Source organism: Callorhinchus milii, unplaced genomic scaffold (assembly GCF_018977255.1).
Source record: "Callorhinchus milii isolate IMCB2004 unplaced genomic scaffold, IMCB_Cmil_1.0 Scaffold2, whole genome shotgun sequence".
Taxonomy (NCBI): Eukaryota; Metazoa; Chordata; class Chondrichthyes; order Chimaeriformes; family Callorhinchidae; genus Callorhinchus; species Callorhinchus milii.
Window position 1 is genome coordinate 57,959,666 of NW_024704743.1, and position 12,057 is coordinate 57,971,722.

Here is a 12,057-nt window from a genome sequence, read left to right on the forward strand (position 1 = left end):
ATGACAGGTTTAGTTTAAAAGGTGACAGGAGAAAATAACAATATCTTCCACAGATGATTCAAAATCTCAGCTATATAAATATATTACTGGCATGTTGTATCCAAATCTTATAGAGTTTTGAAATCTTATAGGTAAACATCAAAATATTGAGACTGGTACAGTTCTTCATAGTAATACGGTATTAGTTTGCTCAGTTGGTTATGAATGTTATGTATTTAAAGAAACACTGGTTCTTATTATTGCCTTATTCAATCCACGACTGTTTGTGGGACACTGCTGTGCGCAATTGGCTGTTGCAGTTCACCCACAAAATATACAGTCAATTTACTTTACAGTCTATTCTGTGAAGCAGTTTGAGACATCTAGAAGACGTGAAAAAGCGCTATATTAAATCCAAGCATTATTATTATTATTATGCTTTCACACTTGTTAAAAAGTAACCCAGGGCCATTAGAGGTTGCATTTTTCAAACAATAATAATGTAATCTTTGCATCTGATATAGCGCCTTATCACATCTTCAAGACATCTCAAAGCACTTCACAGAATATACTATAAAGCAAATTTACTGTATATTTTGTGGGCGAAATGAGGCAGTCAATTGCACACAGCAGGGTCCCGCAAACAGTCATAAATTGAATTAACCAATTTATTATTTTTTTTAAGGAATTATTACCCCCGGAAAAGCGATCGCCAATCAATTAACAACCTGGTTTCTACTTACTGCTAAGTAAACAGAGGCGTGTAGCCCTGCTTGGAATCGAACCCAGGTCTCTCGCTTGCAAGGTGAGTGCTCTAACCAGAGCTACAGGACTCCAATCTATATTTCTGGTACCCAGTTGGAACATGCATCTTATGCATGAAATGATTTCTAATGTCAGACATAGTTTTACAAAAAACTGTACAGACTTGTAAGATTAAGGTTTTGGTTTAAGATAAAATGTTGTAAATGGCATTCTGAGCTTCATTATAACCAGCAAACAATAATTCAATACATACAGGATAGCAAATACTCCAAGATCCCACGCAATTAGAAATACATTCTATATCTTCCTGGAATATATTTGGTCAGTCAGACAATGTGGTGTCAGATTTATTTACATTAGATGCCTTGCAATACAAATTAAATTACTTCACTTCATAAAAAACTGATATAGATGAGAGTGTAAAGCCTAAAGTAAGAACAATTTGCATAAGACACAAAGGCAAACCTGCATTGCTTGGATGTCAAATGATCAATTATTGATATTCCCGTTGTAAGGGTGGGTGAAGGGAGATAAGAGGGGTCCCCTTGGAGCTGAGCAGGCTCTAAGGTAATAATATAATAATAATCCTTGCATTTGATATAGCACTTTTCACGTTTTCTAGACGTCTCAAAGCGTTTCACAGAATCTCCTGTAAAGTGAATTGATTGTATATTTTTGGGCGAAACATGGCAGCCAATTGTGCACAGCAGTGTCCGAACAGTCGTGGTTTGAATGACCAAATTATTATTATTTTTTTTCTTGAAGAATTATTGTCAGGTGTGTGGAGTAAGGAAGCTTGCCCAAGGTTTTGCCATGCCGGGAGTCGAACCCAGGTCTCTCATTTGCTAGGTGAGTGCTCTAACCACTGAGCTACAGGACTCCACGTGAGCTCGGAAACTGAATTTTGGAAACAAGTCAATCTTCTGTAGCAATCTTAGAAGTCCAGTTCCTGAACCAAGCAGGTCCATAGTTGACAGAACAGCCAACTTGGCTCATTGGCAGAACTTGAGCAGATCAGTCATTGACAGCAAGAGTTTTTCCTACTCAGCTCCTATTAACTAAGCGATTCAAAGTTCAAACAGGTAGGGTGATCCAAGCTGAACAAGCAGCAGAAAGCTTGATTTTCAGTGCTTTCAATGGCAAGCTGAGCTGTTTTAGCTGATTAAATTACATCAGAACCCCAATCCTCGGCTCTTTTCAATTTTGCCTAATACTTTCTAGAATTATATAAGCAGGGTGTGTCTGGAGTGTGCATTCCACTCCAGACACAGAGATAATTTCCATGTAAACTCTCAATTTTTGGATACATGTAAGCGTGGTGACGCATTTCTGCATGGGTCAGACACTAGTCAACCAAAAAATAATAAAAATAAAAATGAGTGTACATAAAATTATTAAGATCTAAGTTTAGATGTCTTGTCTCAGCCACTCCTTATGAAAACATTTTATGAATGCAATTAAACAATTACTCAATTGCATCATTGATTTAAAATTCCCTCTTAATTGCCTATCAATATGAATAATTTATGGAATAGACCGCCTTCTAGCAAAGTGAACATATTCCAGGTAAAATGCACAGGTTCCATTTTTTATTCCACTTGCCAATTTTCTCCCTTTACTGGGTATGGGTTCCACAGATTCCCTCCAATATAATACTAACATGTCAGCCTCAACTGCGAGTGTCAGCAAGCACCACAGAGGACCTCAAATTGAAACTCGTACCTGTCCTCAAATGGCATCCACACAAGGCCATTTCCAGTAAGATCTGTAGCCAGCAAGCGGTAACAGAACTCCTGTCTGATTTCTTCTCTCCCTACCAGCAACCAAGTGCAGATTGGCCCATTTCTATCTTTCTATCCCAACTCTTCGGGAACTCCATCCCACGGTCCCTTCGCTTCGCTTCCTCCCTTGCCTCCTTCAAGGCTGGTCTCAAGACCCTTCTCTTCGATTGTGCCTTTGGTCTCCCTCCTACCTCTCTGCCTTCCCTCAACCCTACACCACCCCTCCCCCATGCTCGGGCCCCGACACCTGACTTTACAGTGCTTTGGGACGTCCTCCCGATGTGAAAGGTGCTCTATAAATGTAATTTTGTTGTATAATTTTCAACTCACTGACTCAACTCGCTGAGCCATCAGAGGCTGTGGATCCTGATTCAAATAGGGAGTACTGGCAAGACATGTTTGAAATTAATGAATAAGGCGATGAAAATGACAGGCAACGTTCAAATGAGGAAGGCCCTTCAACTAATTTAGCCTTGTCCTTCCAGAACACCATTTTTGCATGATCCAGAAAGTGCAAAATGAAGGGCATAATAAGAATAGCTTTTCTCAGTTGGATCTGTTATATTCTTATGTATAATTTACAGTTCAACTCCCAAAATACTTCAAATCATAACTGTACCTAATATAAACCATTCCATTCTCCTTTATTTTATTTTTCAATATAAATGTCTCTAATTACAAGTTTAATTTCCCACTAGTAAGCACAACGATGCCTTAACATATTATTAATGCAAAGTATCCAAATGCAATTTAGTACCTCAAGTTTTAATGCACATTTCAGCCAATTGCGCAGCAGCCAATTGCACACAAACTGTTGTGAACTGAGTAACTAAATTATTATTGTTTTGTGTTTTTGAAAGATTACTCTCCCCGGAAAAGCGATCCGTCAATCGACTAGCAACCAGATTCCTACTTACGGCTAGGTAAACAGAGGCGCGTGGAGTAAGGAAACTTGCCCAACATTTTGCCCTGCCGGGAATAGAACCCAGGTCTCTTACTTGAAAGGCGAGTGCTCTAACCACTGAGCTACAGGACTCCATTTTAAAATAAACTCAATATTTCAGGAATGATAATCAGTGCAAAAAATGAGCCATTATCAAACAAAATAATCCTTACATTAAAAAATAATTCTTGCATTTGGTATCAAGCCTTTTATTTCGTGAAGACGTCTCAAAGAGCTTCATAGGATTTACTGTGAAGTGTAGGGACTGTATTTGTAGATGAACGTGACAGCTAAATTGTGCCCTGGAATGTCCGTCAGTCATGAAACAAATAACCATTTTTATTTGGGGGATTGCTGTCCAGGACAACAACAACAACTTACATTGGGACCTGGGAGAAACTCCCTTCCCTTTTCTAGTAGTATCATGGGATCTTTAGCGTCCACCTCAACAAGCAGATGGGATCTCAGTTTAACATCTCATCTGAAGGATGGCAGCATAGCCCGAGTTAGCTTATCAGAAGAGGCGAGCAGGAGTGGGATAGGAAGATGCTAGGGAGTGAAGGGTTTTGAAATCAACCTGCTGAGAGTCAAGGAGCAGAGACCGGTGATGACATATAGAGTTTGTGTCTGTAAGGATGCAGTTGACAACGGTTTTGCATTAATTTTTTATGGATAGTGAAGCTAGTAAGACCAAATCAAACTATAGCCTAATCAAAATCTTGTAAACATTTAACATCATTTCTGACTTTTAGATTGAATGGCATTTTCTATCTGTAATATAATAATTAATGATCAATGCATCATTACCCTTAGATATCTGTTCCTCAGAATTAGTAAGAGTTATAATATCGAGTTTCCTTTTTTGTTATTTTCCCCTCAAAATATACTACTTCACATTTTTCAACATTAAGTAGCATCAGTTATCTATCTACCTACTATGTCTCCTGCAAGTTCCCGCAATCTCATTTTCCTACAGCCCCTAATTTGAGCTCATGAGCAAACTTAGAAAATTACCTATTTGTCAATTTCCAGTTCATTAATAGGAAGTGAAAACAATAGATGGCCAAAAATGGATCCTTCACATGCTGTTAAACTGCATACATGTAAGCCAAAAAAAACATTTAGCACTATTCTTTGTCTTCTATTATTCTGCCATCCCTCTGTCCATGCCACCAATTTACCTTTAAGACCACGACCCTCAATTTTCAAGTGCCTTTTATGTAGCACTTTCCCAAATGCATCTGAAAATCCATACATTTCAAACACATTACTTTATCAGCACAACTGTCATTATTTAAAAAAATCAATTAAATTAGTCAAGCATGATAGGCTCTTTACAATTAGATCAATCCCTACCTTTTAAAGTGTTCACAAATTCAATCTCATATTATGGTTTCTACAAGTTTATCCACAACTGAAGGAAATCTAATTGTTCTATAATTCCCTCATCTTAACCGTTTCCCTTTTTAAACAAAAAAAGGGATGCGGCATTCAGGCATTATTTTGATTTCAACTTATACTGGGAAATTTACTGCCAGTGTAATGCATCTGCACTCTACTCTCCTTCAATAGTAGTGGGTGGTGGAAGTGTGGAGTTCACTCCCCAGAGTGCAGTGGAGGGAGAGTCATTTGAAGAATTTAAAAAGCAAATATATGAATACTTGATAGACAAGGAAACCAAGGGATATGGAGAGAGGGTGGAGAGGTAGAATTGAGTTGCGATCGGCCATGATTTTGGAACAGGCTCAATGGGCCTTCTCTTCCTGTGTTCCTAATGTTCCGCTCCCATTCCTAGTTTCTAAAGTGGCCTGTTCACTGGTTATACAACTGCCTATTAATGTTGCACTTGCCTTCCATAAAGGACAGTTGGAATTATAAGAAATATAAGAAACTGATTTTAAAATTGGAAAATTTACTACATCAAACCAATCTTACCAGTAACTATTTTTGGTTTTCTTGGGCATTCTTGTTAGAGGTGGGTCCAGACAACCCAGATGGTAATAGAGTTTGCAAGTGTCACACAGGACGAGAAGATGTTGGTCGTGATTCTTCTTACAAATTCCACAGCTGCAAACAAATAAATAACAGATGATCCAAGATACATTGTAATTCCAAAACATTCGCCTGTGAATAATTCACTTGATGCCCTAGTTGGTAAAGGTACCACCGAGTACTGATTAAAGCAGACCAGCGAGTTACAAGTTAATTCCCAATCTCCTGAGTTGGCTTAGTGTCTCTAGAAAGAAAAACAAATACCAGCCAGCAATCCTCCTCCTGATCTCTGGTCAGTGACCTTTGTGCAAAGAGTTCATAGATCGGACATAGCTGTCACGTATTCAATAGCTGAATAGTGTTGCCAACACACAATGGCTTACACATTACGAAATGACACTTTGGAATGAGTACTAGAGGGCTACTGGTCTTGTGAAGGCACAATTCAGGGTGCTTTCAGGGTAGATAACATTGCGGAAAAAAACAGTAATTTCTCTGAATCACCTGTAGGATGTTTATCCCAACAAAAGGTCAAAATTCAGTACAGGATCACAACCCACACTATATTTGCAAAACTCAAATTCAATTCATGCAGGATAAATGCTCTAAATCCAGAGTTTGTTGAGCTCTGCCATCATGTGGCTGAGATGCTTTGGCAAGTACATGTATTTGAGTGAGTTTTGTGACCCTCTGTTTAGTTTTTTGTGAGCATGAGCGTAGTCTAAGTATTCCAAAATCTGACCTTACAATTGTGTTACATAAATCACACCTCGTCCTGCAATCTGTCCTAATTATACATATCACAGGTGGCATAACAGGGTGCAATTCCATAGGTGTAGAAAAAGCAATTATATCGCTATTTATGGACTTGATATTTGAAAAATAGCGGTCTTTGAAAGTTCCAGTTTCGGGCAAACCACACAAACGTAGTAAAACCTCAATTATCTGCCATAACCCCAGTAGATAACCCACTCATCTTATGTTCCTAGCATTCTACAGACACTGCAACTCAGCAGCTCCACCTCATCTTTGATAACTTTTCCTTATCCAATGGGTTCCATTCTCAATTAATAATAGTAATAATAATCTTTGCGTTTGACATATCGCCTTATCACATCTTTGAGACGTCTCAACGCACTCCACACAATAAACTGTAAAATGAATTGATTGTGTATTTTGTGGGGGAAATGTAGCAGCCAACTGCACACAGCAGGTGCCACAAACAGTTGTGGAATAATAAATAAACTTTTATTTCTTTTAAAGGAATTATTACCCCCAGAAAAGCAATCCGCCAATCGACTAACACCCAAGTTCCAACTTACTGCTAGGTAAACAATTCCATGGTTTCCACTTCCACCACTGCAATTCAGGATCAACTGAGACTTGCATAATGAAATCTGCATAATACACTCATTTTAGTTTGTTCACAGGAATTGGAGTTTAAGGAAAGTTCCTCCACTATGATGAATATTTGAGATTTGCGGTTCTATTGGATGAGCATGAATTAGAAAAAAAAAGGCTATTTATATTATCCATCTAATATGTTCCTTTCTTCATAACTATATTCACACCATTCAATTAACATAGTTAGTTCTGTAAACAACTCCAAATCTCCATGTGGAAGCATCAATTTCTTATTTTTGGTGCAAACAAAACAAGATTCAAGATGAAGATACATACAGCCCAGCTATATGGGCCTTCTATTGAATAAACTCCACTGCATCTATTCAGCTACAACCAATGCAGTAATATTTTTTGTGAGTAAAATTAACCCCGACTAACTCATCCATCAGATAACACCCTCCACCACTGCTTGTTTTCATTATCACAGACTATAAGTGGTTTCTTGGACCAGCTATCCTCTTGACTGCATGGTGTGAACAGTCCTGAGGAATAGTGAAAATTAGATGGATAATAAAAGTAGTGATTTATTTTTAAAGCAAAACTAATTGGGTACCACCTCTTCTTCCACCCACCCCAAGTTCAGCAAAATCTTGGCCTCGAAGACTTCAGTATTCCATTTGTTGTTTCTGATCACATAGAGTGATTTTTCAATGCAGCTAAAAACAGGATACTCGTTTAACTCAATCAGCATTCTTGAAATAGTTCTCAAATGCCTGCTCCTGGTTAAGAAAATTAATCAGGTCACGACTGCTAAACAGATGATCAAGAAGATGCCACAAAGTCTTCGGACAAACTGCACTCAAGCTGGGCAGGGGGGATTTCACTCCCAAAACAGGTTAAAATTAAAGAGATTTGGATTACAATTTTAACCTGTAATAAATAATTACAACTAACAATAATTTTGGCACCAAGTGTTACAACATAACCAGTTATACAAAGGAACAATTATTATGGAAAAGTCTTGCAATGGGCATTTTGTAAATTGGATATGTCTCTTTAGTTGAAGAAGCAATCTGGTAATGAAGATTAGCCATGTACCTGTACAGTACTGCTGGTGATGACAATGATTTCAAAGTTCCTCCATCTTTCTTACTTAGTCGTCGTTCCTTGGGCGTGCGTAGGATTACTGGGTAATTCAACTTCTGTAAATAAGAAAATTAAAATCAATTGTTGTTTCCACTTTATAAGTTAGCAGACAAGACAACTCATACTCAACTGTTAATAATGATAAAACACAGCTTGAAGCTTAATAATATTCTCCATGGGTGTACAAGTTCAAAGTATTGCACAAATTTTAATTCATACAGAGTAGCGAGATGTAAAATCAATTTTAAAGCAAATCAGCTTGCCTAACACCAACGTGTAACAGCTTTACAGAATAAGATTGCACGACTTACTTTCAGAGTTTTGAAAGTGACAGACAAGGACACACTACTTTAGGTGAGGAAAAATGCCAGCCTTGACAAAAGAATATTAAAGTAGTTTATTTTCCTCAACATCCAGGTACATTGGTGCTCTATAGGTTAATTAGAAAAATTATCTTATTGGACCAAACTCTCTACAAAGCAGACAAGATTCTCTTTGGGTTTCCACTAATCTGCAGCATGCTAGCTTCCCAGACAGCAACCATCTATCAAAGTCATTTCACAGTGGCCCTGTGGGCCTGCATCTGTTCAGCCAACTGGAAAAAAAGTGTTATGCAAGCTGTGTAAATGAATCCTGCTGTTACTGTTTTTTACTGCATGCAGTAGGAAATGCATTAGCACATCTTGTTGCTTTTTGTGCTTTGTTATTTTCTGGTTGGGGAAAAAAGGTTCTGAAATTGTAAGTCATATGCAATGATCATTTCAAGCATGGTAGCCTTGAATCTAATTTCTTGTTGCTTTCCAGTTTCTTAAACCAATAGCTGTTATGTTTTGTTCAGTCCCACCTTACTGATGTCAAAAATGCAGGTTCAGTTCTCATGAATTGAATTTAACCTGCCCCAAAATTAACTATTTTGAAAATAAAACAAGGTCCTGTTTACATTTTATTACATAGGACTTTTCTATTCTGCAAACACTTTTGACAATTGAAAGATGTGTTTGTACCCTGCTTTACACTTTCTATTGATCAGAATGCCACTCAGTGCTCCCTGACAATAATTCTAATTCCCAACAAGTAAATTGAGGCTACAGATTCATTGACCCAAAAATGTATCTTTGCTTCTTTAAAAAAAAGTTTACTTTAAAAGAAGAAGAAAAATACACAAGTTATAACAATTTGCAATGGTATTGTAACTCTCATGTAGGAAAAATGTCTTAAACCCACTAAAATTGTAAAATATATTAAGGTTCAATCCTTATTGTTAATTTAAATACTGTATTAATCAGTATTCATGTCCCCAAGAATCTACATCTAGACAATGAAATAACAACTAGCGTGAACGGATTGACATATTAGCACATTAGATCTCGACAACTTTGTACAACTGGGAAAAAAAGTAGTTGGGATGACGGAGTTAGTTCCATCACACCTGGCAGGTCAATCAATTACTGAAAATGGAAAGAAGTACATTCTACAAACATGATAGTTTTTATAACACAAATCAGCTATAAGGTAGGTTGCATGCCTATCGATTTATTCCCATCAGAAATCATTACTCTTTCAGTACGGTTGACTCAATTGGCTTTATGCCAGCACTAAATTGCAGGAGAGAAAAACATTTAATAAAATCATGTACGAAAAGAAATCAAATAGATTTCATCCACTAACCTGGCCAGCAATGTTACCAAGTGTACTCCACAGAGTTTGTCCTTCTCTACGCAATTTGCTGTTCATATTTCTCAGATTTTCCAACGATTCAAACAACTGAGCAAGAAAGAATAGGTGGGAGGTTACAAGCATGGAATTAAATGGAAATCATACAGCAGCAATTGTTATTCTGGGCTTCTTTTTAAAAAAAATAAAAACTGTCTGTAGGAGGCACTCTAAACACATGGTTTTCCATTTTAGCTAAAATATCAGCAAGTGTGCTGGCAAATAAAAACACAAAACAGTAGAAGTTCACAGTAGGGAAATCAGCATCTGAACGAGAAATACACATTAACATTTCAGTTATGACCTTTCATGAGAGTATACAGATACATTTTCCTCTCCTTTTAAAAACACATCTAGTGCAGATTAGTGCAGGGTTTCCCATTTGCTTTATTTCTGAGCTGCACAGCAAAGATTAGATGGCTGCACACAAGTCAAATCCATGGATGAAGATGTAGCAGGGAACTTAATTCCCTGTTCCTGCTCTTATTGACAGATGCTTGGTCTCTGCCCAGATGAGGTTACCCATTCATGCGTACATTCATGCACGTCTGGATTTGACTGTGCTCGTTCCACACCTTTCAAGTCTTTCATGTTGTCCCACCCTTCTTTACAGGAGTTAGGTCTTGGATTTTGCAGTCAGCAATGACTATATCTACCCAATTTTTTTTTCTTTTGTCCGCTCCTCAAAGCATTTTCTTCTAAAATGATATGGATCCACAAATTGCTAAATTCTTGCCAGTATCTTGGTTACATGGCAATCCTTTATGTTTGAGCAGAATTCATAATCAACATGAATGGGGCACATGTATTACATAAATGGGATAGAAGTTAAGAGAAAAGTGATCAAAAGTGACAGGTGACATTGGTCACCTTGTGCAAATAGCATAAGGCAACAATAATTGCAAGCAGGATGCTGGAATATATTGCCAAATCATTAAGAGAGTTCAGAAAACAGAAGTGTCAAGTTGTGTAGTGCTCTGCTCAGGCCACACTGATCCGAGCACTTCACTACTGTTCTAGTTATCACAACAGAAGGCTCTGGAGACAGCGGAGAAGAGTAAAAAAGCCGATCCCTGGTATTGGAGGGATGAACTTCAAGGAATGAGTGGCTAAGCGAAGGCTCTTTAACTTTAAAAAAATGTTGCATAGGAGACCTTACAGAGGTATGTAATATGCAAAATTGGGTAGAAAAAGTGAACCTTGAACAAATACTTTGCTTAGCAACAGGATAAGAGAACTCAGGTCAGCGACATGAAGGATAATTTTAGGGCACTATATGAAATATTTCTTTACACAAGAGGTAATCAACAGTTCAAACAGGTTGCCAGGAGGGTGGTTGAGGCTGAAGTAACTGGTACACTGGTACTCTGGCAGCATGAGATCAAAAGGGACAAAGGGTCTTTTTAACCATATCTCTCTTGTGATCTGAGATCAGGGCTTGGTGCTAAAGGTGCCCTTCATGTGCCAGAACTTGTGTTTGCTTGTCTTATTACCTTGTCAGATCTTGTTTTCATCATGTGCAGCCAACGCTTGCTCACCAGACTCCTAAATCTTCCCTCCTCAATCTGCAGACCACTCAAATCCTAAGACACAAACTACAGACAAACTCTGCAGCTAGTGTCCTCTCCTGCCCCGGGTTCCGCGAGCCTATTACCCTCATTCACTCCCAGCTCCACCGGCTTTCCACCCTCCCATCTCTGCAACCTCTTAAACCCTACCACGCTCCCCCACCCCCACCCCGCTCCCTCCACTCAGCAGGCACTGTTTTACATCCCCCACCCTGCCCATCGACGGTCAGACTTTCAGTCTATCTCTCCATAATCTCTGGAACTGTATCACAGAGTCCTTTTGTCTCTCTCCCTTCAAGGTCCATCTCAAGACATTCCTCTTTGAAAGCCCTTTGGGCATCTCTCCCAACCGAATCCAACCCTCAGTTCAGTAGCAAAACCTCAGTTGTCCAGCATCTTGGGGCAGCCTTCTGATGTGAAAGGCGTTATATAAATGCAACTTGTTTTTGTTGCAATGTGCACAGCATTTCAAGTGGAATCTGACTAGAGCAGTATGACTCTTAGGATTTGAATTAAATTAATTTGGCAACATAGTCCAACATCCTGTACCGTATTTCCTTTACTGCTCATTCACACCTTTGTTACCTAGCTGCATTTGACTTTCTAATGTACTCCTCACTAGTCTCCCTAGATCCATGGTCTACAAACTGCTGAATTTTGGAAACTCCAATGACCACATCCTCACCAAACTCTGCATATCCATCACCCTATTCCTCACTAGATTCCATCGGGTTCCTCGTCTCCCAATAAATCGATTTCATAGATTTACTTAGAATATACAACATAGAAAAACCCGTTCAGCCCAGCTAGTCCTTGCTGGGGTTTA

General features: G+C 38.5%; 1 protein-coding gene across 3 annotated transcripts in view; it reads right to left on the reverse strand.

The window, feature by feature from the left end:
• Positions 1–12,057, reverse strand: part of phf14 (PHD finger protein 14) — a gene marked incomplete at its 5' end in the record, with an annotated part of 136,229 nt that overhangs the window by 85,530 nt on the left and 38,642 nt on the right. For all 3 annotated transcript variants that reach the window (XM_007899722.2, XM_042346928.1, XM_042346927.1), the window contains 3 exon segments: positions 5,404–5,535; positions 7,903–8,006; positions 9,619–9,714. In XM_007899722.2, coding sequence (XP_007897913.2) covers positions 5,404–5,535; positions 7,903–8,006; positions 9,619–9,714 — 332 coding nt within the window.